Source organism: Pipra filicauda, unplaced genomic scaffold (assembly GCF_003945595.2).
Source record: "Pipra filicauda isolate LSUMZ 115617 unplaced genomic scaffold, ASM394559v2 scaffold58_size5111680_pilon, whole genome shotgun sequence".
Taxonomy (NCBI): Eukaryota; Metazoa; Chordata; class Aves; order Passeriformes; family Pipridae; genus Pipra; species Pipra filicauda.
The window spans coordinates 3152714-3177232 of NW_024104742.1; the positions used below are offsets into that span (position 1 = coordinate 3152714).

The 24519-nt window shown below is 38.7% G+C and overlaps 1 protein-coding gene across 5 annotated transcripts in view; it reads right to left on the reverse strand.

Moving 5' to 3' along the window:
- The window catches only part of TENM1 (teneurin transmembrane protein 1), a 649978-nt gene that overhangs the window by 104897 nt on the left and 520562 nt on the right, over nucleotides 1-24519 (reverse strand). For all 5 annotated transcript variants that reach the window (XM_027716459.2, XM_027716460.2, XM_027716458.2 and 2 more), the window contains 5 exons: nucleotides 22709-22908; nucleotides 21040-21250; nucleotides 17585-17686; nucleotides 16333-16527; nucleotides 12843-13043 (listed from right to left, as the gene is read on the reverse strand). In XM_027716459.2, coding sequence (XP_027572260.2) covers nucleotides 12843-13043; nucleotides 16333-16527; nucleotides 17585-17686; nucleotides 21040-21250; nucleotides 22709-22908 — 909 coding nt within the window. The remainder of the gene's footprint in view (nucleotides 1-12842; nucleotides 13044-16332; nucleotides 16528-17584; nucleotides 17687-21039; nucleotides 21251-22708; nucleotides 22909-24519) is intronic.

Genomic DNA, 24519 nt, shown 5'->3' on the forward strand with positions numbered 1-24519 from the left:
AGGTTTGGAACTGGGTGATCTTTAAGGTTTCTTCAAGCTTAGGGCAGTTTTTCTAGAGGCAACACAGCAGTATTACATGGGTTATGCCAGTATTCAGTGGCACCTGCTCTTCAAGCCTGAGATGGAAACTAAAGGGACGTGGAAGTGTCTTCAAAACATTAATGTTGAAGTCTTTCTCTGTCAGCTGCCAGGTTTTGTGAAAACATTCCCTTTTGCAAACAGAAATCAGGTTCCAGAGGCAGCAGTGGTGCATTCCCCACCTCTTCCCTATTCTTCACGCCACCAAGGAACACACAGCAGGAGCATGCCATAGAACTTTATGTGAAATTTAGTACAATCAAAAATAAATCAATATCATAGATCATCACCAAATGACTGACCTATTTTAACATAAATTTATAGAGAATAGAGCTGCAAAGGACTTCACAGGATCACCTATTCTTGTTTGAAATTAAATCATACCTGGCATCCCTTACAAGCTCCCAGCAACACAGAACCTCTGACAGGATGAGGCAATCCATACCACTACCAGACTCTCTTCACAGACAAATATTCTCTCAATCTAAATTTCTCTTGCTGCAATACTCCTTATCCTTCTCTTCATGCACTGCACACTAACATCTGACACAAATACATTACAGGACACCTCGCAATGCCCCAACAATGTGTTATAGTTGGGTGAATAAATTTGAAGCAACTCTTTCTGCAAAACTATTACATTGAATTTATTCTCATATATACCTCCAAAATAATTTCCACAGTCATTTCCAAAGATTATGCTCTTGCCCAAAGTAGGACATGGTGGCCCATCCCAACAGAAGACACAAAGAGTGAGATTCACCTCACCCGAACTGAAACATTTGTGTCTCAAATACTTTTCTGTTACAGTCTGTTATCAGACTAGAATGCTTAAATTTATTCAGCTATTGATACTTATCTTTTCTGACACTGTCACGAAGCAAGACTGTACCATATAAAGCTATGTTAAGCCAAAGAGGAATTATTTTTGAAAAATACGTAAAGAGAAAACAACTCCTATTCTAAACTGTATTTGCCCTCATTTCTGGCTCTGAACGATGTTAGAGAGGCTCATAACATATTCCAGCTATTTACAGCTTTCCATGCATTACACAATGTCCACACATGGACATTCCTTAGCTCCCTTAAATATCATTCTTTTCTTGTCTCTTCTTGATGTCTTCTATTACTCAAATTCGTCTTAAGTACCCTCTTTCCCTCATGATTACATGACTGGTAACCCATTTCTATTTTCTCTTCATCAGTTTTGCTATAAAATGAATTAGTGATTCCAGCAAATAAGAAATAAGCTCCTGGGTGGTCTCACTGCCATTTGAAAACCAGTATAGCTGAAATCACTCTGACTGAGCAAAGGACTGCTCCTGGCACTCTTCATGTTTTGCCCTGCATTATCCCAGGAGCTGTTCTATTGGGAGGCAACGAGGCATTTCAGGAGGTTGGGTCTTCCTTAGGGAGACAAGAATTGCAGAAAAGTACTATTGAATAGTCAGTATCTTCAGAATATAAGTGGGGAAATATAAACTTCACACAGCCCTGGCTATTATTTGGGACAATTCAGACACAATTACCGCACAATGATCTAAGGCAAAACTTCCCCAAAACTTCCCCATTCGCCAAACATTATTTAATTTTAAACCTTCCTACTGTAAGCTCTATGTAGAAAACCTTTCTGATTTGTTGCTTCACAGATATCTAACTACCTTCCTTATCTTCTTACTGCAGGCTACAACATATAAAATAAAACCACTGGAACTAAAATGCCATATCCTCACTGTTTGTTACTCAGAACATTTCAACATCCATACAGTCGTGGTTTTAATTGCTTTCTGGAAATAATCCTTCCATCACCTCATTGAACATATTTCTGATGCATTAGATACTCCATAAATAACTCTTCTGCCTTCTAGTAGGAAGGCTGCCATTAGCACTATTGTGTATCACAAAATATATGAATGCAATTGCATTTTAAAAAAGCCCTGTAAGGTAGCGTCTAGTAATGCTACATCTATTTAAAAGTATCTTTTCCAAACTGGAAGCCTCAATTTGCTTGAAAATTTATTTGTGTACAAAAGTAATCAGTGGACAGACAGAAAGGTTCAAAGGGCAAATACAACAGAGGCTGAGGAAATGACAGAGAAACTTTTTCCCCTTCTTAGATCTTTTATCACACTTTTTTCACCCAGCTTTATTTTTCATCTGATGAAGATTTTCTCCCTGATCCAAATCCAATTTGTATATATAGAAAAACTCACCCTATATTGATTTCACTGTGGTTCAAAATGGTATTTTTACTGTACAAAAATTTAATCAATACAGCCTGAAGAAGCTGGACTGGTAATGGTAAACATACTAACACATATTTCATTTCAGGCATCCAAAGCTCTGAAAATTGATACCACTGAAAAGGATTCCTCATTTGCCACTGGGAATATCCCTGTTTACTCAGCCATAGCACTGGTGTAAAGCAGAATACAATTATGCTGGGCTTGCCACACAAGAGACTTCAGCTGCAGAAACTGTCTCTTTCTTAGAGATGATACAGGTTGGCAGGTTGGACAAAGCCAGTAGGGCAATGTTTAAAATAAATGAGCAGAAGTGTAACCTAATAGCAAGGAAGATTAGACTGACCCAAGGGTGAGGAGAACCACACAGTATTCTGACCAGGACATTTTTTAAATACCATTGCCCAAGTAAATATGGAGTTTCCTTGTCAAATTTGGTCCTGTTTTATAATTTGTCTCCACTGTTTGATTTCAAGTTGTAGTTGTTGCAAAACAGTGAGATTTCAGTCGTCACTGGAGATTTATACTCTGACTAACAAGCTCTGAAATCCTACGCAACACCCTGAGAACCACAAAAGGAAATGCTGTGCAACATCTGCCTTGTTTGATATTTTATTTGATCAGGAGACTGGTATGAAAGCAGTCCAGAACAATCTGATGCGAGCAGTAATGAGTGAGATGAAAGCAATGCCTTTGTGCTCACTCACAGAGGGGAAAATGCAATCCACAGTTGCTTGGACTGAAAAGAGAGTTGTGCAGGAAAAATGGGAAGCCTGTTGAGTAAGTGACAGACCACAAGGAATTGGGGAAGGCATGAGGCCTGTGATAACAATGAGAAACATGGAGAACAACCAAAGGACTTTGTAGGGAAGAAGGAAAGAGGCTAAGAGATGGCTCAGTAGGTACACTTAATAAAGCCCTGTCACAGGTACAGCCTGAACTAATACAGCATCAAAAGGAAACAAAGATTTTGAGACACCTATTTTCAGCAAAAGTTCACCAGATTGCCTGAGGGGATCAGGATGTGTCTTTATATAAGCACTAAATCTTTTGTGACATAAAGAACTAACTATTGTTAACACTGACTCGGGCTCTGCTCAGAGCATAAAGTTTTCCACAATTATTTAATTACTAAATTTGATTAGTAATTTTCAGTAAAGAGGTAAAGATTTATTTAAGCACTGTTTGCAACAAGTAGGCACCATCTTTAACTCATTGGATTACAGGATGACCTTTGGATATGGGTCCACTCACAAAACTGTGCTGGTAAGTGCTTACCTCACCCAGGTCTGTACTCTGAATGTTATATGTGCCTGCTGACTTCAATAATGAAGATATATTTTACTTATCCTATTTCCAAAGAGCACAAAATGCTGAAAAGGTGGGCATTGGCACTTCTCAACATATGACACAAACATCTATTCAGATTCACCTGTGTAAAAACAATAGCAGCACACAAATGACAGAGATGCCCAAATCTGACATAGAACCATCACTCGGAGGGAAAGGGGATAGTGACTGCAGAAGCTACATCTATACACTAGGGCTGGATGCTTTTAGAAGAATGTACTTCTATTTTTATAATTTTTTTTCCCCTGAAGAGCCAGACTACATGGAGAGATGGAAACCTGCTCATCCTGAAGAAGAGAAGGCTTCAGGGTGACCAAATTCTGGCCTTCTAGTACCTGAAGGGAAGAAAGATGGAGAGGGACTTTGGACAAGGGCATGTATTGATAGGACAAGGGGGAATGGCCTCAAACTGAAAGAGAGTAGGTTTAGACCAGATATTATGAAGACATTCTTCCCTCTGAGGGTGATGAGGCCCTGGCACAGGTTGCCCAGAGAAGCTGTGGCTGCCCCCTCCCTGGAAATGTCCAAGGCCAGGTTGGATGGGGCTCAGAGCAACTTGGTCTAGTGGAACATGCCTGTGTCCACAGCAGGGAATGAATTGGAACTAGACAATCTTTAAGGTCCCTTCAAACCCAAGCCATTCTATGATTCTATGAAATAGCGGATCAACTAAAATACACCTTATGGACTCTGTGTTCCCAACAACCAATTTGTATTACAGGAAAGAGTACTGCGAGAAATCAAAAGTCATTATCAGCTTCTAAGTAAAATCTCAGGTTCACAAGCAGATGAAGAAGCTGGCCTTCCTTCCTCCCTTTTTAGCACAAATAAACAGTTCCTTGGACAAACTCAGCTGTGAGGCATAACAAGCTCTTGCACAAAAACAGGGAGTGCAGTCTCAATTAGCACAAGTTCCACAGTGCTGCCTGTGAACAGACAAGGAGCAAACGTCCCTGTGTCCATTGGTGAGCCTGTGCAGATGAGTGCAGAGGGAGACAAAGCAGCTCCCAGCAAATAAACCATAACTTCCTCTGTGTCAGCAGCACAAACAGAAATAGCAGCATGCATCTGGCAGCTGCTGCTCTGCCTTGCTGCTGCTGAAGCAAAGGTGCAGCTCATGACTTACATTTTTTTCTGTGGAGCCTCTGTGGTACCGACTCTGCAGACCTGGCAAAGGCACTGCCAGGCTGGCCACCCTCCCTCAAGGCATTTTTGTAAGAAGCACATGGGGGACTGGAGCAGGAGCTCCACAATCATATGCCATGTGAACAATCAGCTTTCTGCACTCCATCAGAAAGTGATTTTGGACCACAAGCTGATAGATACTATTTTAATAATGTGTTCATAAAATAGCCAAGGCTTCCTGGACTGAAGACCAACATGCTCAAATGTACATTGCAGCTACAATACACAAGGAGTTTTTACTCTATAGCCACTGAAATGACTATAAATTTAATTTAAAACATGCTACTTGAGCCAAAACATTCAACATCCTTAAAGAGGGCAGAGACCAGGAAATCCTTATGTCTACATATGTGTGGATTGCAACAATCCACACAACCAAAAAGCTTAAAAATTCAGTACATAGGGAAAGTTCCCATGGGTTTGACTTTTATCAATAACAATTTCCTATTTTCAGAGGAAGTTAAAATTCACAGACTCTGCTGCATAAATATGTTGAAATGATAGCTATTTTTGTACAGCTCTTACCATGACAACAAAAAAATATTATAAATATCTGCTTTTTAGGGACTGATGCTGTATATTTTGCACAATAGATATTCTGAAATTTACTGAAGGACAAAACCTCTAGTTGTTCTAGTGCTCTTCTGTACTCTTGCTCTAGCAATTCCCATTTGTGCTTTTCCAGCTGCAGGAAACAAGCTCACTCTAACACAAGAACCCTTCTTTAAAAGCTGGTGGTATGGATAATCTGTTGGAGTTTCATCTCTAGATTTGGCTTAGAAAACTAGTAGTTGAAGTTTTTGTGGTTTTGGTTTTCTCCCTCCAATGCAGCATTCAGAACATTCCCACAACTCCTCTACTTCAGAGTCCTCTTTTATAAAGGGTTCCTGTGGAGTAAAAACTTTCCATATTCAAAATTACCATCTTGACATTTTCTTGCACACAGACTGTTCACAGAAGTTGTTTCCATACTATATCCTGTCAGTTGTTTTATTATAGTTCTTAATCACTGTCTAGAAGATTGACTACTGTGTAGGTGATAAGGTTGAGATACAAAGAGGGATGCAGGCATCTCAAGTACAAATTTAGACCTTTAAAACCCCTTGCTTAGCTTACCTAATTTAAAGGTGCTTGAGCCACTTTGGCACCTGAGTTGCTACTAAAATCCCACTTATTTGCCAGGTTTTGCTACTAGGTGATTACAACAACTTTGTTAAACTCTCTGGTTTCACAATCTGCATGACCTTACACAGGTGTTGGTAAGGATCCTGAGGAGCATTACTCTCACAACAGATCTACTGGTACTGCCTGAGCACAAAGCACAGTGAGGGGGACAGTTCTTTACTCCCTGTAGTGACATGATGCCCTGAAGGCAGAGAGGAAAGGCTCTGTGAGCTACCCAGAAGGTAGGATAAATAAGACCATACTGCTGTCATCAGAGAAATTTTGGTATTTTGCTCCTGGATAAGTCAAGAGCTGCTAGGATAGAAGCATCCAAAATTGGGTCTGTGGATTCCACCCTGTGGAATAGGTAGTACCTTGTTGTGGATTAGACCAGGATTTACAAAAGCTAACTTAACTAAATTGCATTTACATTTAAATGAGGAATATTTCCAATAATTGCTGAATGAGGTGCAGACAGCAATAGATTAAGAATCTTAATTTTCAGGAAGAAAAAGGGAAGGAAAGAGCCATTATTTTTGGCATATCTGCAAAATAAGCAGCAATCAGTTGAAAAACATCCCATGTTTCTTCATTGTATAGCTCATACCCTTGACTTATCCTATTTCTTAAATCAATATATTACTACATCAGGTATTTCTGGTTCCCTCTGGACTGATTTAAACATGCAGGATAACTCATTTTCATTGGAGTGCTTCTTCACTGCCTTAAATTTCTCATGTTTTAAATTCTGCAGCCACACATACTAAGTGTTCCAACCCTTAACTACTACGTTTTTAATAGAAATCTTGCTCACCAGATATCTTTTTGCAAACTCTTGCAACTCTACCGGAGATACAAATCAAACTAGTCACACAGCGTTTTTTTCTTTTCAATGAAATATATGGTAGTAAGAAGAGTCTTTCTACAATGTCAGACAATGTACAGCAGGGAAACTTCAATCATCCTTTTAATTAGCAGAGCAGTAATAGGAAAAGCTCCTCACAAATTAAAGAAAGAGGACAGTTAGATGGAATTAAGTAAGTACATCATTTCTTAAGAACAAAACAGTGAAGGGTGTTTCTAGTGTAATTAAAAAGTTCTTGAGATTTGTCTAAAATAGGGAGCAGAGTAGAAGTACCAATGTGGAACAGAGCAGTCTATAGAAAAGGCACAACGTTACATCACATACTGAGGGAATTTCAAGGCTATTTTCACTGCTGCAAGTTCTTTGTAGTGAATATCCTTGTCCTTGGTGAATGAGAATGACTGACACCCATACACTTTCTACAGTTTCTACAGTTTCCTATATCTGAAGAGTTCCTGATTATGATGAAATGGTTTCACCTAATTATTTTTTCAAGTTGCAGTTTTTGATGTTTAATTTTGAAACCTATTTGAGATGTCTTGAACTATATTAATACACTGTATTATGCCTCCATTTCTTTTTGAAGCACTTTACTTTAAAAAATGCAGACTTCTAATGATTTTTAAATTACTCCACTCTGCACATATCAATTTACAACAATTACAACATTTTGCATTTTTCAAAGCACTTCAGTTTTAAAGAGGTTTTAGGCTTTACAAGACACCGAAGGAAGAGGCTGCTGATCCACTTTTACCCTTTGTAAAATTACCACCAATCTTGCCAGGAGAGCTTAACCAAAAATAGATATGCTAAATATATACCATCTCCATATAATCATTTTAGGATGAATGTTTTTGTGACTAAGAACTGCCAGTATTCTTTTCCCAATCATAATTAGGTTGCTTCAGTGATATAAATGGATTCAGTGGAATTATGACAAATGTCCTGGAGTAAGGGGACAGAAACTGGCCTACTTTGGCTGAATAGAGTCTAGAGAAAAGAATGCAGGACAAGATGTCAGAGGCATCAGCTCTGCCACAGATTTCTCAGTCTATAATATTTCAGTGCTGCAATTAATTAGTGACTCAGGGCTGGATTCTCACCTGAAACACACTGGGATTGCACTGGTGGTATCACTGCAGTTACACTAATTTATGCTAGTTAAGGCTCTGCCCCCCTGAACAACTCTGTCATCCATTTTCTCTTGATATTTAATCTCAAGCCTCCATGTTAAAGTTGTCAATCTGAGAACAGAAGATGAGTTTTTTTGTTCAGTTTGTTGATGCTGCACCTTCAATTATCCAGAGCTTCCCTTCTACCTGACATGAACAGTCAGTACTCACGAGTTTGATTTTTTCTTTCTGAAAAGCACTGCCTATACGCCTCAAAGGGAGATGACTCATTAACATCAAGGGATTTTGGATGACAGCCTATAAATAAAGCAACAAAGATGCACAGACAGAAAGTAGAAAGTTGACTATTCTGAAGTCCTGGTGACATTAAAATAGTGTACTGTCAGTCTTCCATCCTACTGGCTGTGTCACATATGCCGTAAATCACGCCCATACTGCACAGGTCAGCTGAGCTCTGTGTTCAAGGTCTGACTAATAGTGGATTTTCACATACTACCATAACTGGATTCAGCTGGTGTAAAGATGCTGAGACTCTGAAACACTCCAAGGACGACCTTTTGCAGTACAGGTGGTTTTCACAAAACATGTTATACAATCAGTCTCACTTAGAGCAAAGCCTGAAATTCCTGTTCTCTATCCACATCTTTTAGAGGCGGGGGGAGACTAAATGAGAAGTGGAGCCCAATACCTTCTGCATTTCTCTTGGGCACACCCACTGTCAGATGGATAAACTGGTAAGGGATAAATGTCTTTGAGCATTTTTGTGTGACTCACACAAGGATGAACAAACTAGGAAAAACTAGAATTAAATGGGCAAAGAGACAAACGAGATAGTAAGGAACTAGTTTGAACACAGAATACTCATATTTATATTTTTTTTTTTTTTAGTGTAAGCAAAAGCCATTTCAATATTTAAAGACGACCTATTTGCTGTATGGTTGGTGTGACTAGCGGCCAACATCTTGGACAATGTGGAATTGTAAGCAGTGCTGGTGCTGTTTCTTTTTGTCTTGGAAAAACTTTGGGAATCCAAGTGGTGGAAAGACAGCTCTTCTCAGAGATGGCTGTGGACATCTGCCTGAGATTAGCTTAGCTTAACCCTAATGGCTCTGTCTCTCTTATTTTTAGGCAAAAGTGGACAGAACTCTCCTCATTCCTCATACGGTCCAAAGAAGACTGCAGAAAGCAGAACAGATAACTATTCAAGAGACAGTTAGTAAAAAACTTAAAGAAATAAAGTTACTGTAGGAAGAAGACGTATATTTCAACAGACTACACCACAGATAAGGCAGCAAGCAATGTCTGCCTAGGCCATTGCAACTGGAATTATAACAGTGGTATCCCAGGTGCACCACTTGAAAGCTACTGGAATAACTCCATGCTGCTTCTCTAAAAATTTCTGACATTGGTATAATTTTGAAGAAGTGAAAGTCATAGCTTGTTTTTGACCTTCAGCATTCAAGCCAATTGGAAAACTGACAAAACAGGCTAATCCATCTCTGTCATGGTAAATACATGTCAGTCTATAATCACATAGAACAATTAAAACACTTTGATCTTGTCCATACAACAAACCAAATTTTAGGTACTGACAGAAGGTGCTTTTTTAATTTCTTCTCCTGATGTCACATATGGCTGTAGAAAAGACACCTGTCAATGTTATTTTGATTGGTGTAGCTAACAATCTGCCAATATTTTCCAAGTGAAATTCAGTTGATGTTGCCTAAAGAAGGCAGAAGAATCAGAAGCATATTATCTGTATGTTTGAATGTTAGCTGAGAGGAATGGCCTTTACAAAGAGGTGCATAAGCAGCAAGGCAAAGCCTGAATGAAAACCATGTCATCCCTGGGAGAGGTAAATTGAAATCTGAGCTAACAAAAGAAAATGACTTTTCATGGAAGTTCAATATTGTAGGGTAGAAAGAGGCCAAATATGTCTGAAACAGATATCCAGCTAAGGATATTGAAAGGATGGATCTTAACAGAGCTGAATAAAAAGCCATCATAAGTTGTGTCCTACAAGTAGTGCAGGATTAGCATTACTAAGTATCTGAATGACTTTCAAGCCATATTGAGCTGCTTTTATTGAGAACCAATTCAAACACTTCAATGAAAACATATCCTAACAGCTGCTTTGGAGTTCTGCAAGAGGATTTTCTGGCCCTCAGGGGATGGCAAATGGCCAGAAGGAACTTTGGATTTAGGAGGAGTATCCTGAAGTGGTGCACTGAAATTAAGTTTTGGCAGTCCACAGGTCAGAGCAGAGATGGAGTGGACATTTGGAAGGTCTACAGATAATTTGACAGTCTTTCACCTCACAAAAACACAATTGCAAGACTTTGCACCTATTCATACTGGGAGTGGAAGGTACACTTTTTAGCAGAGAGGGCAGGAATAATTGAAACAATTTACTTAGGACATGACAGACTATCCTTCATTTTTGGTCTTTGTGTGAAGCTTGAATTTGAAAACACTAAATGGAAACTATGAGTGTCAAACAAAAACTGAAGGATGAATTCTTTTTTTTATAACGTTCTACAGAAAATCAGACAGCATGAACAACATGGTCTTTTCAAGCCTCAAAAATCCATTAATGATTCCAGAGCTCAGGCTGGAGCTCCAAATATTGGCAATACTTCAGCATATGCATGGGTCACACAGTGACCCTTCATCTCTCTTCCTCCATATCCACACTGATTTTTATCTTTCCCCAGTCTTCCACTTGTGAAATGGAAGTTTGTATTGTCTGAAGAGATAGGGATGGGCAGGTAGGGGAAGGTATCATAGAGATAGCTCATCCCTTTTTAGGTGGGCCACACTGGATCTAGAATACTATATTCAAAAACGTTCTGGAAACTTTATTTCCCCCTTTTAAAGTATGCCAAGATACATTCATTTCTATTTACAAAAAACATAGAACTTTAACTAATCTATCCTTTATTTTGAAAGTACATGGAATTTCCTGGGGAACACAGAAATCCTCAGGACAAGAGTCTGTGTTCTTCAAGGTGATACAGAAAGGCAAATTTTCCCAGCACTGACAATGATGTGGTACAGAGATGGCAGGAAAGTGCAAGGGTTTGAGGCAGGCTGAGAGACTGCTCGTCTATCAGCTGCAAGCTTTCTTTGTTTGATTCCAGATGAGCAGTCTGTGGTTTACCCTTTTCATCCTCTTCATAGTACAGAACCTCATGACTTTTTCCATTCACATACGACAGCTTGTTTATTCTGACTTTGTTACTCCTTTTATGTTTTCTTACTTACTCATTTGATGTTTTCCTTCCTCACTAAAATCAAGCTTTATTTTCAAGATGCACAGCAATCACTGATCCTAGGAAGAACATCTCAAGCACAAATGAACATCTATATTTCAGTCTAACACTCAATGTATTGACAAGACCATCCTGATTCTAGTCTAACACCTATGAAGAAATATATATTTGAAAGGAGAAGTCAGAAGTATCTGGCTATAAAGAGATGCTGGTGGTTGTAAGGCCATCCTTTGATAACTCAGAAGACAGTAGAGATGAAGAGAGCTATTTTCCCTACTAGTTGATGGAGGTAAGGAAAAAAGTTGCCTTCTAAAAAATGATCAAAACAGCTTTGGAGGTTATTTATTAGTTTTTTGGTCTCTTACTTAATATCTAATTGCCCCATACAGCTGACACAACAGACCTTTCCAAGATTAACATCGTTTTTTGAGCTACAACAATATTGTATTAGAACAGAATTAGTCTGCATATTTTGTGAGCAAAAATTCAGTACATAGCTAACACCTTTCCTAATTATTTGCTACATTAATGGAAGTACTACTATACTAACCTTCATGGAATATTTTTAACATATAATAAAATACAGGATCAAAATGAAAGCAACTGGTCTTTTGCTGAAAGCCAATAAAAATTCAATCCTTATCAAAGCAGGTGCCATATCCGACAGTGTCAGACTAAAATTACATGCATTAATTTTGGAGTGTAGAATGAATGCAGGGTCTTTGTAACAAACACTGAGAATTATTAGCACGTCAATATCTTGTTGCTTAAAAATTCATCATGTAGGGGGACATTTTCTAAGTCCCTACTTAAAGATCATAACCATACATTTTAAAAGATCTGAGCGGAAATTTATACTGTTCCAAGTGCTCTTTTGAATGATGATTTCTGAGAAAAATTGGTGACTTGGACCACTGGTTGTATTCCACTGCATTCAGCAAATCTGTCACTTGCATCTATTCTGTACTGGGATGTGCTACTTATCATCTGAGATTTCGGCTTTGTGAGCTCTAAAGGGGAAAAAAATAGTAGTATGTACATTGGTAATGACACGCTCCATTACAGAGTAAAATGTGCAGAGTGCATTCATTTCAAGAAAACAAAATGCAAATGTACAAAGCACACAGGAAATCCACTTCAACTCTTAATCAAGTTTAGTGGGAATCAAACCTTGATGGTCCTCTAAGAAAGAATTTTTATCCTAGCATGAGAGAATGGATGGTCATTTTTGTTTAAAGATTTTTTTGACATAGCTTTCTTACTCATCAGCCATTGCATTTAGAATTTTTTTTTATATACTCCCAATCTCTCTCAGAATCGGGGATTCCCCGATTGCATGAGTCTGATCAGTGCTCAACAACTCAGGTGAGAGTCATGCTTGCCTCTAGTGTGTGCCAGGAGGCACTTGCACTCTTACTGGACTACTGTTCTTGCTGTCACACCATCAGGCACACAACATTCTTGTCACAGGGAAAATGCATTTCTTGTCCTTGGCAACTGAAAGCCAGCAGAAAGCACAGGCAGTATTGATATAGCAAAATCTCCAGCATACCTGTAGAGCAGTCTGACCCTGTCCACTGTGGCTCACAGCTGCAGATTCCTGCATCCAGGAGGAAAGTCCCGTGCCCCGAGCACTGCTCCTGGCACACGGGAAGCGAAGTCTCACAGTTCACACCGCCCCAGCCTGTGGAGCAGTGACATTCCCCTTGGACACACACACCATGGCCAGAGCACATTGGATCCAAGCAGTCCTCTGGAAAGCAGGGAATATACGACTTAGAGCATAAAACTTGCAACTTCACACTGATTTACTAGTGAAATACAACATTGGGGATTCAGAGCAATTCGGTAATTTTTGTGCAACCTAACTGGAACTATGTTAACAAACATAGTCTGTGTTAACATCTGCAAAAGTGTAAGCCAAAAACAAGGAAAAAAGCAAGCATGGAGACAATTAGAGGTCATATGAATCTGCTTGTCATGGATATCGTCTTATTTTTAAAACACAGAGTCCCAGGACAGGTCTGTTGGTCTAAGTCTGTGAAGTTTGTGCTTCAGCAGCGGGGTTGGGAAAAGAGCTGGAGCAATTAATAACTACTATAATCGTGCTTTGTATTTCTAGTTGGGTATTTGTGCTCTGTGTTTTATTTACATCTGGGAAAAGAAAGATTTATTCTTTCATATTCCTGTGGAAAGCTATCTCTACAGCTGAAAATTTGCTACAAAAAACAGTCATCCATTAACCTTGAGTAGTGAATTTCTGACTCTATGCTTGCTGCAAAAAAAAAAATAAATCTCATACACTCATAAAAAGTATGTGCTGGGCAATTGCAGGTAATGAACAGCTTCATAGAAGTCATAATGTACTGATGAACAATTTGCAAACAAAGAGCTAAATTTGTTCTCAATTTGGATTAAACCATTCCTAGTGAAAAATTCAGGAGCTCTGTAGAAGAATTTAAATCGGCTGGTTAGTCCTGTATGAGCAGTATACTCTTTCACAAAGCCCCAGTACTGTTTTAACAAGACAGGTTTTAAGCAGGAAGCAGCCTGCCTTCTCTGGAGGCTGCAGGAAGGCTGTGGAGCTGAACAGGATCTGTGGGGTCTGAGCATGGGAAACAATTAACCAGCAGCCCATCCATGTTAGATCGCGCTTCTGGCTGACAGTAAAGAGGCACTGTGAAAGTTCTGCTATGTATTTTTCAAGTATCAGCACAAGTACTGTTTTAATAATTAAATTGTAAACTTAACAAACAGTACTCTATGCTATGGGAATGAAGAGATGCTCTCTGCTTCAGGAAGGGAAGGCTAAATACTTCAGACACAGAAATTAATGGCCTCCAGTTTATAGGACCTTTTGACCTAAAAATAAAGAAATAATGCTTTTTCTTTTGAACTGCTACACTACCAATTCAAGATCTAATTTCAGGATTTATTTTTTTATCTTTTTCAGCCTCCCAGGCTTGTGCATAGCACCATGTAATTCTGAAAGAGGGAAATCAGTGTTTCTGGACAATGCACATCTTGCTAAGCATAGGACAAAAATACACGACAATTTTCTCTCATCCTGAGACAGCTCTTTATTTTGCTGATATTTTAAAATTAATTGAGGGACTCCATTTTAGGAAAGATAATCTGACAGGACAAATTCAAAGGACTCCCACAGCAATGAATACATGCAGCTACTGGTGCTCCCTGGATAGTACATCTGTTACTATGTCTGCTATGTTAACAGTACTGCTAGAAGACTAAAATCATATTTACATACAATAATATAATCTCAATTAATTCGTGACAGAATTATCTCACTACTGCACAAATTATGTTGTACAATACCAACTGAACAGTCATGTCAAGCACACAATGATACAATAAAAACTCACCATACTCAGTTTACACAGGTTTGTTTCACCCACCATATTTCTACATAATTTCACCTTTTTTTTTTTTTTTAATTTAAACAAGTTGGTTACTATAAAAATCCAGTGTTTTCACACTCTTGGTTTCAATAGCTGTCTGAGTACATTTACGTCAATTTTTTTTCCCTAACCATTTTGCAGTGTCACATTATGGCAAGAAACAAAGCAACTAAAACCAGCAGTCAGCCTCTCACCAGCTACAGGTTTGTCAGCAGCATGGCCTCAGTGAGGAAATCTGTGTATTACCTGCTTTTCCCCATTTGGGTTTTCTACTAACAACTGACTATGTCAGACGTGTTCTCTTGATTGTCCCTTTAAAAGCCATTCCAGGTATGTCAGATCCATCAAATCCATCCTGGACATTTTTCTGACTAGAGAATTCAAGCCACATAAAAAGCCTCCTCTGTGTGCTACTCAAAAGAATTACCGAAAATCTATATAGCAGGAAGCACAAAGTATGCTGTCACCAGCTTCAGGCTAAGGGGACTAGTGAAAAATCATCAAATCAGGGCAAGCATGAGGAAGAGTTCTGCTTTCCAAGGCTATGCACAGGGGAAGAAAGTCAAAGCTGATGAGCTATCTCAGACATGCTAAGAGGGAAACAACAACTGCTTCGGTCTATACATGAGGGCAGACACATCAGAACCAAACCCAGTAAAAATACCGTTACTTGTTCTCATAATTTCCCACTTTTTATTAGCCAAGCCTTAAAGGATGCCAGTTTAGTACCCTGAACACAGGCTCCCAGTAAAAATGACATATGACAACAGAATTACACAATATGCTCTAGTAAACTGAGCCTGTTTGCCGCTCTTTTGGCTTTATATTGTCAGAAAAATCTAAGATGTGGCAGAATGAAGAAAGGGAAAAGCTGATTACGATCGTCTGATTACTCTGGAGAACAACCACATCATATTTTGTTTAAATGATCTTCTGACTGCCTTACCCTGAGTTTTTAGCCCAGTAAAAAAGCCTGGGCAGGCTCTCTGATGGTGTGTGCTAAGGGACCATGGTTAGAGGCAGCAAGGAGGGTTGGGGACACCAGCCACCCTTCCTCAAAATAGTATCTGGAGCCTGACAGAAGAAAAGCGGAGATAAAAAAATTAAGATAGTCTCACAACTTTCACAGAAAAAAAAGAAATCCTTTCTTCCTGGGATGTTTTCCAGGAAACTTTCGGAGGATTGAGAATACACTGCTGGCAAAAACTTCCACCCAGTTCTGGTCTTGCTTTTGAGCTTCAATGGAGGGGGAGAACAGAAATCATCCGAGAACTATAGTCCCCTTGGACCAAAAGAGAAACTGAGTATTTCAGAGGATTGCCCATGCTACAAATATTAGATGGTCTTATTAGACAGTGATAAATAATTTTATCCTTTTGAATAAAAATGTGATCAGCCCACTGACTGTTACCGAGACCTGAATACCTTTACCTTCCAAAATGTTCCATTTTAACATTACTTTCTATGAGGCAGTAAAGGAAAGGTAGTTTTGAGCAAAACAGTCAGTACTGCTTCACAGAAAGTTAATCACACATACATGAGTTTTTAACTACCTTGAAACAGGAGCAGAGATTAAAGACAAAAATCAACCCCCCTAGCTATAGAGAAGGAAACTTCACCAACCTTGCTCACAAATCTCTCCTTTGTATCCAGGGACACAGATGCAGACGCCCATGATACAAGTACCATGGCCAAAGCAGGTTGGATCAATACACTGCTCTTCTGGAACATCACACTCTGGTCCTTTCCACCCATTTCGACACACACAGTGACCTTTCTCATATTCTCCATTTCCACTGCACAGCACTGGACAGGAATCTGAAGAAGGTAGATTGACCTTTTTAATGTATTTACATACTTACATAGATTAACATTTATTGCATTTATTGTTCTGTAAAATTGCTTTTCCACTCCAGCTCCTCGATCCTCCATTTGGTTCAAGGGTTGTAACAGACTGAAATCTTAGAACTAGGTAATGCAGCAGTAATACAATGTCCTCATCTCCTCAGTCTGTCTCACTTGTATACCTTAATTTTGACCTGATATGGGATATCTTAGAAGAAAAAAATAATTCTCTCCCCTTGATTGGCCTCTGCAGAAAACTTGCAGTGATGCCTGCTTATGATTTTCAGTAAGATTAATATTTCTTTCCTGTGTACTGAAGCATGATCCTGCCCTTTTTCCTTCTAAGACTTGATGTTACTGAGGTTTTAGCCATTACTAATCTGTATGTAAACCAGTAATGTGGAATCTTAGTTTTACAATCCAGTATCTATTTCTGAGCCAATCGAGGTCTTAAAAAAAAAAAAATAAAGGCAACCCTACATTTGAGGAGACATTGGAAAAACATGAGAACTTCTGGACATCATATGCAGCAGATGATGGATAATACCGACAGAAATATCTGAAAAAGAAATAAGGTCACTTAACATGTTTTTTGCCTTAATGCTGGAAAACTGTCTGTAAGCTGCTTTAGGTTTCTTATCTACACTCTATTCAAGTTAAGACCATAGAAGCATTTGATTTACTTATGTTGTCTCCAGAGTGAAACTGTTTGTCACTTTTAAATAACAGAAAACATTATGCAAAGCTAACACACTTAATAAAAATGTATTCTACAATTATGGAGAGGATGCAAAGAGGGATGGAGGAACTTATTAACTCTGAAAGTCAGGGAGGGAGAAGTGGTTGATGCATGTTAACTCAAGTACAGCATCAAGAAACTTTCCACATGTGTGCTTATACTGTATCTGCCATCTGGCTGGAAAAAGGAATTTAATCTCCTTTAATCACTTTGAATCTTTGCAAGCCCAGCAGTCACACACCATAATCATGATCCCTGTCATGCACTGTGGGTCAGTTGATATGAGATTACCTTTTGCACAATCAGGACCAAGGAATCCCGGGAAACAGTGGCAGTGCCCTGAGATACATTCTCCGTTCCCATTACAATTAGTAGAGCAGTCATCCAGGATTTCTATTTATTCAGAAAATTGTGCACAAAGAAAAACAGAAATTGGTTGAATTTGAAATCTTCACCTCACTCTGCAGGACACATCTCAACATACAAATAGGTGCAGAAGCAGTAAAAAGCCCATTTTCATTCATAGGGAGCATAAAACAAAATTCCTGTTCAAGCAGCTTACAAATATTTATTAGATTTTGTCCTGACAGCTTTGAGATAACAGGTGCATCATTTATATTACACCAAAAAGCTTTTAAAGTAAGTGTTCATGTAAAATTTACCACCATTAAAAGCACTGCAGGATCCTGAGTATTTGCTGAAAAATGTCCATCTTAAACCCTTTCTTTTATTGCTGAAGTAATTTGTTTGAAACCTGTTTATAGAGTAAATTGCCTTCTAAGGTGTTCATTTGAACCATGTGAATTGAATCCCTTGGAGAAGGGCAGGATTTCCACTCCTATACAATCAGATAAACAAAAAACCAGTCTTGTGTACGGTGATGAAATTCAATGCAATAAAGGACTAAGAACTAGATTTGAAGGAAAAAAACCCACCTTCAGTTCTGATCTTAAACTTGCCTACATTTTATCATACAGCTCCGGATAGCAAGCCACTTAACCTCACATCTGAGGACGGGCTCATATCTGTACATGGATTAGCAGGTTTTAATTTACACCGGTATTTCCTACAGGAAAGCAGTAGATTCACTGATTTATATGGGGTTTGAATAAAGAATATGAAGTAAATTCAAGCTAAGATGATCCTGCATGGAGCAGGTCACTGTCAGGTCAGCTCTAGGACTGAGGGGCTCTGCAGCCCACGCAGGTGCTGTGCAGGATGGGAGAGGAGGGGACCTGTGACTGTTACACAGGCAGGTGCACTAACAGATGTGGGAGGTACCTCTGACTATAGGAAGATGGGAGACAGGACTCCTTTGTCACAAAATAACAACTGTTGAGGAAAAAGAAAAAACCCCAGCTCCTTTTTAAGAGTATCTGTCCATAGCAAGTGATCTGGGAGGAAAAGCTTTCTCAAGAAAGAGTGTACCATTGGAATATTTAATCTGCTATGCTTTTAAACTCAAACATTGTCAAATGATGCATTATAAGCAGATCCTACAACTAATAAACATAAATGAAATAACTGTATTTTGATCTTATTTATGGGCACTTGGACAGATAAGGATTGGTTCCTCTTGAAAATGCCTACTGTTATTCGGGCTATCGTTTATATTAAAGAAGAGATACTTGATATGTATCTATTCATCAGATACCCATAACCTGGACACAGATGTCTGTTTTAAAGTCAAAAAACCAGCTCATTTTTAGAGGTAAGTTTTTTCACAGGTTTGCTGCTTGTTATTAATTTTTCATACTGCTGTTCATTATCAACTTTTCTCTTGCTCTGTGTGTGCTCTTGCCTGCCTTCTCAGTTTTCCGGAATCACATGGTAAATGACCCCTACATTGACCTGAAATAAAGAATTAATGGTTTGAGAAGTTACTTCCCCTCAGTGCAATGTCCAGTTTGGGTTGCCCTTTATTTAGCTGACAAAACTTGAGGCATGCTACATTTTGTATGCAAATCACCCTCCTCAAGGGAAAGTCTGATCCGAGCTTTAGCTAAAGTGTCAGCAAAATCAATTTTGTACATAACTAACATTGAGCATCTTGAAATACTACCTAGCAGACGCTGATGAGGAGGGTATGACTGGTTCACAGTAGCACACAGCAGAGATGCATCCAAGCTCTTGCTCTAGTCTGAGTGTTTCTGGTCCTGGCTGATTCCTTTGTCAGCAGAGATGTCAAATATGACACCAGCCCAATCTGGGTAAGAAGTATGGCTCAAGGATTTTTATTTTTGTTTTTGGAAACCCCCAGAGAGACAGCCAGGAACCGTTTTGCGCAGAAACCCAGGAGAAGTAGATACCCAGGTTATGAAAACAAAATAGCTAGCACTGTTTTCAAATGCATCTGCAATAGATTCTTGCTGCAGCATGAACAGTCTTTTTCCCAAAAATGTCTTCTTGCAGCCATTTTGAAGATGAAATATAAGGATTCCTGCCTGCACTGTGTCTAACATGCTTTCCTCTTTAACACAGAGTTTGTTCTGCCTATTGGCCACATAAGGGGATGGACAACTTCCTTTTTACCAACTACAACAAGAACTAAACTGTAGCAATTAATTTCATCTTTTTTTTTTTGAGAGCTTATGCTACTAAATGAAACCCCCCTGTACAAACACTGCTGTCTTACAGTAGAAATAAACAAGGGGGTAGGAATTTGGATTCTGATCCGGGCTGGAGTTTGGCCAGGTTTTATAATTTTTGTACAGAATCTGCAACCATGCTTCACAAATCACTTGAATATTATTTTCTCACATGGCATTGAATAATGGCATATTTTCTTGCTTGCAAAAGATTCACTTTCCTGAACAGAGCAGATATGAACTTTTATACCAGAACTAGCCATTAAAACTCCATCTCAATTTCTAATTTTCTTTTTCTATAAGTCCTTCAGAATTTTGTTATTTGAATCATACTGTCCTGCTCTGCAAGGTGTTCACCACAAAGTAAAAATAGTATCCACTTTTTCTGTAGAGCAGATGGCATGTCCATTACTAGTAAAGACATCTTGCTAAACATATGGTAGAACAGGTTAACTAAAGGGTATAGTGGTTAAAGTCTTGCAGCAAACCGAGACTGTCATAAATACAACACTTTACCTAAATTTAAATTCTGAAAAAGCTCTACGTGTGAGGACTGCTCACTCACCTACCTCTGCAAACACTTTTCCACCTATATGTGTTAAAAAGGTAGTAGGAATCTGATATGCAATCAGGACACTGCCTCCTGTATTTGCCCTCTGTGTTCCAAACAAAATAGTGCATTTGAATAACTGGATAAAACAACACAACCAAACCACAACCAAAATCCACAAAAGCCACCTTTTAGATTTTCTAACTTCTAACTGACTCAAATACTGGAAATAAAAACTTAAAGCCTGGATAATTTTTGTAGAATTTATGGTTCCCATGTAAGTAGAGAGGGTAGATATAATCTCTTTTATTTTGAACAAGATAATACCAGAAGTTACTCAAGTATTTAAGCTATCACATAAAAATCTTAACACAGAAAAACTTCACACTTAATTAATTTGATAACATCCATCTTTAATATACAAATGTTGCTATTTGTCTAATATTGGCTTAAACATGAAGTTGCTCCACTGAGGTGAATTAAACTAAGCTGAAATAAAACATGTTTAAGACAATACTTAAAAGAAGTTGGAACTAAGGTCAGTAATTTTCAAATGCATCTTTCCAACGTAATAAGCAGAATAACGATTTTACTGTAACTGTTCTTACCAATTGCTGTAGTTAGTACAAACACTTGCTCCACTTTCTTTCCATCATTGTAGAAAGCCATGTGCCAAGCTCCTTGATCCATATACTCGATGAAACCTGTCTCTTGCAGTGAAGTTAAGATCAGGTTCCTGGGAGCTTGCTGAGGCTCCTCTGAGTTTTTTGGATCCTGTTTAATTAACTGTTTTCCATCCATCAGTTTTACAAAATCAAACTGAAATAATAATGAGCAAAAATTAACCAGCTAGCAAATATTCATGAATCTACTCTGCATGTCTCCTTCAAACAGGAATAAACAGTTGAAATCTTACAAGGAATTGCCTAAGGATTCGCCAATGTGGACAGCAGTTGCATAACCCAGTCTGTTCAGCTTCAGGTTACACATAAAAAGCATTATGGTAGGTCAGAAATCTGGCATCAAAACTTGCTGTTTGCTGTGGCAGGGTAAATTCAGACTTGCTGCACCAAATACAGCAGATTTACTCCAAAAATTACATCTCTTTAATGGGAATAATTCCAAAATTCCCAAGCTGTAGTCCCCATGTTATGCAGCTATTCATCTCAAATGCCAAGAACAGATTAAAGAACCTATTGTTCTATACCAGATTTTTATATCTTTGCCCCTTACTATCGATATCATATATCAAAACCTAAATATACTTTTTATTTATATTTAATTTTATTAATACAAGTAAGTATATATTTTTTACATGGAAGTTCTTAATACCTAACTGGCTTAATGCTGACAACTTTAAGACCTGTTAACCCCAAAGCATCAGAGATGTAAACCTTTCTATGAATCCCTGTTCAAGAAAAGTTTATATTTCTCTAGGGTTTTTAGGCATTCTGATTTTCAATAAAGTTCAATGTCAGATCAACTGAGGATCCAGCTCCAATTAAAGTCAATGACTGCTAAAAGTGCTTATTTCTAATACCAAACCTCTAGTAAATAGTTTCTGAGGTCAGAGTAGATGACCTCCAGAGGACCCTTACATTTTTCCGTTATTCCATGTATACTTATCACACTCTATGGAGTGTGATCCTGTTATAAAGAAAGATGAAAAATCTATTACCTATAGAAATGACAGCTTCATATGCCAAATACAGTAAGTCTATAAAAAAATTGCATGTGACCAGCAATATTGCATAAGTAATATTTATTTATTTTAACATTAGCTAGGTTTTCTCCCGCAAAATCCCTAGGAGCAAGCACTCAAAAAACCCCATTATCATCATCATCTTAGAAACCAGAAAGAGCTTTTTATTTTGCTATTAACTCTTTATACTGACTATGCAATCTGTTTGTTTTAATGGAGTTAGAAAAAAAAAATTAAAGCATTTTCAAGTGATCTGGCACTTCATCCCACTGCCCTTGCACAGAAGAGGCTGAAGCTCTGCTGCAGGACGGTGTGTACCTGTCCAGCCTCCCAGACAGTCACATCCCCGTGGTCACAGCTGCTGATCTGTCTGGTAGGACACTGTTCCTTCCCCCGAGAGGGGATGGTTTGAGCACAGAGCTAGAGCTCAGCAAAAGAAAGGGATTACCAGACTGCTTTTTGTGGCTACAGCCAGTCCCTTCCTCCCTCCCTGCTTTGAAAACGTATTGTGAACATTCACATCTGCTGCTGCTTGAAAATGTAAGCATGATAGAAGCAGGATTATTTCAAATTACCTGCGTATGAGTAGGTGGGATGTTTCTTCTGCCATAAATTCCCAGCAGAGAATCCTTCGCCAGTGAGATGTTAAATTTCAGGTACACTGGGTGATGTATAGTAATTTGGAAGCGCCAGAATAAACCAGGGGGGATGGTCTGCATAACTTGTGCTCCAATCTCTACTTCTCCTGTGTCTATGGCCCGGCCCTTCTGAAACACTGATTTTCCAGAAACAAACAAAACAGTTGGTTGTGTATTCATGGAGGGTGGAAGATAACAGGTCACAAGGTATAAATGTGCCTTAGATATATAATGGAATATAACAAAACCAATCTCTAAACAGAGGGCATTTTGCTGGAATAACTGCGTTTTTTACTGAACATGTTGGAAAATACAAATAAACCTGCATGCAATGTTTCCAACAACAGGTGTCATGGGGCATTTTTGCCCTAGAAATCCTGGAACACTGCACTGAATATGAAAAGGTGGAACTGCTGCTGCATAAACCATGGTCTTTACCTATCAGCTATAGAAACAAAACACATTCAACTGCGAACACAGAGAGAAGGCAGTGGGACATTCCTCCTCTGACACCTATTTCAGACTGCTGCTGAAGGGGCATTGCATAAGCTACACAAATGGACCCCACTGAGGACAGAAAATCCATCAAACCCAGTAGTTCAGAGCCTATGTGCAAAGCCTAGATTTCTATTAATCACCATGCCTAATGGTTTTATTATGGTAGTGATAATCTAGTCCTGCAGAAATAAAGAACATCTGTTCTGGCTTGGTCTTTCTGCATGAAAACGCAATAGGGGCATGAGGACAGGGACAGGCACTCTGAAGAGAAAGCTGGCATAATTTCATAATGCTGAACAATAAATTTGCAGACATCTACAATATGTAACTTCACACACGGGTATGAGAGAGCTGAAATAGAAAGGGAAATGGAATGCAGAAAGAAGACTTTGCCAAACTAAATTGGAGCTGGCTTGCTTTGCTGGCTTATATCACCAACTTTGTGTTTTTTAATGCCTGTCTGTGATCAGCATTGTGACATGCTGCAAATCACAGACCCAATCCTGCTAACATTTGAGCTAATTCCATTGAAAGGTTTGTAAAACTCTGACATTTCCATCCTTTCTCTCAACTAGAATAAAAGCAGGATTGTATGTGCCATCGGAGGACAAGTTAAGAGAAGACTGAATTCAGCAGCCATACCCATTTATGTTTCATTTCATTCCAGTATCACAGTGAAAAATACTGAGGAGTAAAGTGACTGGACTCTCAGCTTTTACAATAATGTATATAAATTTCTAATCCAACATAATGTACGTGAAATTTTATATATCGGCACTGGAAATGAAAACAGCAGCAGCAAAGCCAGGGCCAGCTTTTCCTGAACGTGTTAATAACAAAGACCCTCAGTGGGACCTTACAGCGGCTTTAACTAGCGTAGGAAGTACTTAGCATTCTTAATGAATAGAGATTTAATTTACAAGGCAGGAGCAATTCCCAGGGTACTGGATCTTTCAGCTTTATGGCTGCTTTGTGTCACCAAACCTACAGCAAGAACTAGGAGCTACCTTTTAACACCTCATCACGTAAAAGCATCTATTTTTAGTGTACAGAACTTGTAATCTAATACTGTGAAAATACACCCCTTAGTTTGTGAGTTAAAATATTTCCAAATTGCTGCTTTAACAATGTTCAAGGTGAAACCACTCCCAGTTTGCTTAATGGAAAAAATCTTGAATGTTGAGGTTTGAGAAGAGAATTAAACTTTCTATGTTAGACAATGAAAGTGGATCCCTTCCCACTCCAACTCA